The sequence below is a fragment of the Odocoileus virginianus genome, chromosome 7 (assembly GCF_023699985.2).
Source record: "Odocoileus virginianus isolate 20LAN1187 ecotype Illinois chromosome 7, Ovbor_1.2, whole genome shotgun sequence".
Classification (NCBI taxonomy): domain Eukaryota; kingdom Metazoa; phylum Chordata; class Mammalia; order Artiodactyla; family Cervidae; genus Odocoileus; species Odocoileus virginianus.
In genome coordinates this window covers 30,372,506-30,377,185 of record NC_069680.1, presented here as the reverse complement: position 1 = coordinate 30,377,185, position 4,680 = coordinate 30,372,506, and the positions used below count along the sequence as shown (strand labels likewise).

General features: G+C 43.7%; 1 protein-coding gene across 1 annotated transcript; it reads right to left on the bottom strand.

Moving 5' to 3' along the window:
- Positions 1-2,863: 2,863 nt before the first annotated feature.
- LOC139035998 (ADP-ribosylation factor-like protein 4D) lies at positions 2,864-3,891 on the bottom strand. Its single transcript, XM_070470421.1, has one exon. It carries the CDS (start codon positions 3,728-3,730, stop codon positions 3,128-3,130), a length of 603 nt encoding a protein of 200 aa, XP_070326522.1. The 5' UTR covers positions 3,731-3,891; the 3' UTR covers positions 2,864-3,127.
- Between the last annotated feature and the right edge of the window lie 789 nt (positions 3,892-4,680).

The following is a 4,680-nucleotide window of genomic DNA, read 5'->3' as shown; positions in this document are numbered from 1 at the left end:
ATCAAAACCGCATGATACTGGCACAAAAAGCAGACACATAGATCAATGGAAGAAAAGAGAGCCCAGATTTAAACCCACTCACCGATGAGTAATTAGGGCTTCCCAGGTGGCACTAGTGGCAAAGAACCTGCCTGCCAATGCAGGAGATGCTGGAGATGGAGTTTCAATCCCTGGGTTGGGATGATCCCCTGGAGGAGGGCATGGCAACCCATTCCAGTATTCTTGCCTGTAGGACTCCCATGGACAGAGGAGCCTGGTGGGTTACAGTCCATAGGGTCATAAAAAATTGGACAAGACTGAAGTGACTTAACACACGTGAATGATTAGTTAACCTAACAAAGGCAAGAGTATACAGTAGGGAAAAGACAGTCTCTTCAGTAAGTAGTGCTGGGAAAACTGGACAGCTACACATAAAACAATAAGATTAGAATGTTTGATCATACCATATACAAAAACAAACTTGAAACAGTTTGAAGACCTAAATTCATGATCTGAAACTACAAAATTCCTAGAAAAGAACGCAGGCAGAACACACACTTTGACATAAATTCTAGCAATATTTTTGATCTATCTCTAAAATAAGGAAAATAAATAAAAGCAAAAAATAAACAAATGAGACATAATCAAACTTGAAAGCTTTTGCACAGCAAAGGAAACCATCAACAACAACAAAAGATACCCTACCGAGTGAAAGAATGTGTTTGCAAATGATGCGACAGGCAAAGGGTTACTAACCAAAATGCATAAACAGCTGAAACAACAAAAATACCAAGAAAACAAACAACCCGATTCAACAAAATGGGCAGAAGACCCAACAGACATTTTTCCAGAGAAGACAGTACAGAGAAGGTGTACAATGTGATTATCTGATGCATGTGTATGCAGCAAAATGATTACCACAGTGAGGTTAGGTAGCACATCCTTCGTCTCTCATAATTACCATTTTCTGGTTACAATGAGACCATTTATGATCTACTCTCAGAGCAACTTTTAAGTGTACAGAGCAGTGTAAGTGTATAGCTTGGTAACTGCAGTGTTGTTAAATATAGTCACCGTGCTGTGCATTATTCTTCTGGAGTGTTTGTACCCTTTGACTGACATCTCCACATTTCCCCCACCTGCAGCCCCTGGTAACCATCAATCTAGTCTCTGTTCCTATGATTTCATCCTTTTTAGATTCTTTGTGTGAGGATGGAGGCTGGGATCTCCTACCCCCCCATCTTGGTGACCTCTAAATCTTATGGTCCCTCTTTAAGTCAACAGTTACAGACATCAAAACACACACTAACTGTACAATTTTGACAAACAGATGCAGTCATTTGTGGGGATTGTCACTTCCAGTCACTGTAATGAAGTCTCTATGAATATTTTTCTACACTTTTTTGGGACATAGATTTTAATTTCTCTTAGACAGATACATGGGGTAGGTTTAACTTAATAAATAAATCAGTTGAAACTTTTCCAAAGTGGTTATAATATTTTCTGTTTCACCCAGAGTTCCTGTTGCTCCGTTTCCTGGTCAGTATTTGGTTTTATCAGTCTTATTAATTTTCACCATTCTAGGGCATGTAGTGATATCACATTGCAGTTTTAATTTGCATTTCCTTGATGACAAGAGATGCTGAGCACTGGTTTGTGCGGTTACTGACCGTTCATACTGTTTTGCTTGTGAAATGTCGATTCAATTATTATTTTGCCCATATTTTAATTTAGTTGGACTGTTCGTCTTTCTATTATTGAATTGTAGGAGTCATTGTGTATTTCAAATATGTCCTTTGTCAGACAAATGTTTTGCAAGTATTTGTGGTTTGCCTATTCATTTTAATGGTGTCTTTTGATGAGCATCAGTTTTTAATTTGGGTAAGTCTAATTCATCATTTTTCTCTTCATGGCTCTTGCTTTTTGGGTTCTGTCTAATAAATCCTTGCCTGTAGGTTGCAACAGTATTCTCTTATATTTTCTTCTAAAAGCTTTATAGATCTGTGGTATACAAAGATATATAGATCTGTGATTCGTTTTGAAATTTTTTTGTTATGATGTGCAGAAGCATAGGGTTTCAAAATAGATTTTTCTGTGTGGATGTCAGTTGCTGCATTGCAATTTGCTGAGTTTAACTTTCCTTTTGAATTGTTTGGTGTGCTTGTGAAAAGTCTATTGACCATAGACATGTCATCTATTTCTGTGTTCCCTCCGGCTGTCCACTTCTGTACCAGCATTACACTGTCAGGGTTCCTGAAGCCTCACAGTAAACCTGGAATTCAGATAGTGAAGTCCTCAGCTTGGTTTTGCTTTTTCAACATTATTTGGACTTCTCTACGCCCTTTGCATTTCCATATAAATTTTTGAATCAGCCTGTCAATTTCCATGAAAAAGACTGGGGGAACATGAGTAGGATTGCACTGAACCCATAAATGAATATACAGAGAATATATCTTAATAATATTGATTTTTCTAATCCATGACCATGATGTATTTTTTCAAATATTTGGGTCTTTTCAAAATTTCTCATAGCAAAATTTTGTAATTTTTTTTTTTTTTTTTAGAGCTACAGCATCATCAGTCTTTAATAATTTATAGGCAAACGCTAAAAAATAGTTAATAATAATACAGAGGACATACATGGCTTATAAAAATGGTCGTAAGTCTACAAAGTAGGGATTCTTGGCACTTGCATACAAACACAAAAATATAGACAATTATGACTGGCACCCCTAGAAGAGCAAACTAGGGACACCCCTCAGTTGGGGGTGGGGGGGAGCCAAGAGCTAGTTCTCATTTATTCCAAATGCATCCTCCAAGCAACTTTCCTTTGCCCCTAAACACATCTAATCAAAAAGCCAGAGAAGAAAAACAGGAAACAGGGTCGAGGTAGAGTCAGTTTACATTTAAGCCTCCACAGTCCTGCAGCCTCCACTTCCCCAGAAGTGAGGATGAGGGAGAGATGTGAGAATACATCCCATCTCCTGCCGCCCGTCCCGTGCTGCCCCCAAACACGACCCCTGTTGTGCTTCTTGGTCCTCCATTGAGGTGGACAGGTCCTACACCCTGGGGCTGAGTGAGGGGCCACAGGCTCCGCCTGGCTGTCCAAGTGTGCAGACCCCTACTGGTGAGGAGGGGCAGCCTCAGGTCACCGTCGCTTCTTGCCTGCCCGGGCAGCCTTCTTTCTCTTGAGGATCATCTCATACAGGCGCTCCAGGCCTGGCTGCAGGCCCAGCCCGTCCACAGCACTGCAGCCCTGCACGTAGGTGAGTGTGGCAGTAGCCAGCTCCCGGACCGCCAGCCTCTTCTCCACCTCGGCGGCGCTCAGTGCCCCGGGCTGATCCTGCTTGTTGGCCAGGACCAGCACAGGCACACCCTGGTTGTCCGAGGCCCGGCTGATTCGGTGGAGCTCCACCTTGGCCTCCTCCAGCCGCTCAGCCTCAGCAGCATCCACCACAAACACCAGGCCGTCTGTCCGGCGTGTGTAGGAGCGCCACAGCGGTCGAAGCTTCTCCTGCCCCCCGACATCCCACACTTGGAAGGTGATGCCACGGGATCCCCCCAAGGGCACCCGGATCTTCTCTGTGTTGAAGCCTTTTGTGGGGACGCTCTGGACAAACTCTTTGAACTTGAGGCGGTAAAGAAGGGAGGTCTTTCCAGCTGAGTCCAGCCCAATGACCACAACATGCAGGGCCTGGAAGTGGGGCAAGAAGGAGGTGGTGGGCGCCATCTCAGTCAAATGGTTCCCCATGTTGAACTCTAGCTAAGATGCAGGTCTTGGGGCTCACAGAAGAGGCAGGGAGGAGACCTTGAAATTGCAGGCTTTGGGATCACAACTGGGTTATCTCCCGTCAGCCGCGCTCTCCCCGCTCCCCTCCGGGCCAGCCCCGCTAGTCTCCACGCCGGTCTCCAGCGCGCGGGCACTGCCAAAATTTTGTAATTTTAAGTATAGAGGTTCTTCATGTGTTTTGTTAAACTTACTCCCAAATAGTAAACATTTTGGAAGCTATTGTAATGGGATTATGTTTTTAAGTTTCAGTTTCTAATTGTTCCTGCTAAAATGTAGAAATAATAATTGATTTAAAAACTTTAGAGAGTTGTAACTGGCATCAAATTGCATATCTTGAACTTTTGAAACTTTTGACATCTGTATACACTTGTGTAGCCAACACCCATCATGATCAAGATAATGAACACATAGGACTTTCCTGGTAGTTAAGTCTCTGTGCTTCCACTTCAGGGGGCTTGGGTTTGATCCCTTGTCAGGGAACTAAGATCCTGGATACCACTCATGGCCAAAAAAAGATAACAGACACTCCCATCACTCCTAGGAGTTTCATTGCACACCTGTGTAATCTTTTCTTTCTCCTTCCTACTGCTACACTTATACACCCCTCCACATCTCAAGCAACTACTGATCTGCTTTCAGCCACCATACCTTCAGTTCAGTTCAGTTCAGTTCAGTCGCTCAGTCGTGCCTGACTCTTTGTGACCCCATGGACTGCAGCACATCAGGCTTCCCTGTCCATCGCCAACTCCTGGAGCTTGCTCAAACTCATGTCCATTGAGTCACTGATGCCATCCAACCATCTCATCCTCTGTCATCCACTTCTCCCCCTGCTTTCAATCTTTCCCTGCATCAGGGTCTTTTCCAGTGAGTCAGTTCCTGACGGGAGAGACTGACTGAGGGGGAAACTGGGT

Bases quoted from the DNA above. Each gene is read 5' to 3' on its own strand.
- LOC139035998 (XM_070470421.1), bottom strand. From the start codon at position 3,730: ATGGGGAACCATTTGACTGAGATGGCGCCCACCACCTCCTTCTTGCCC.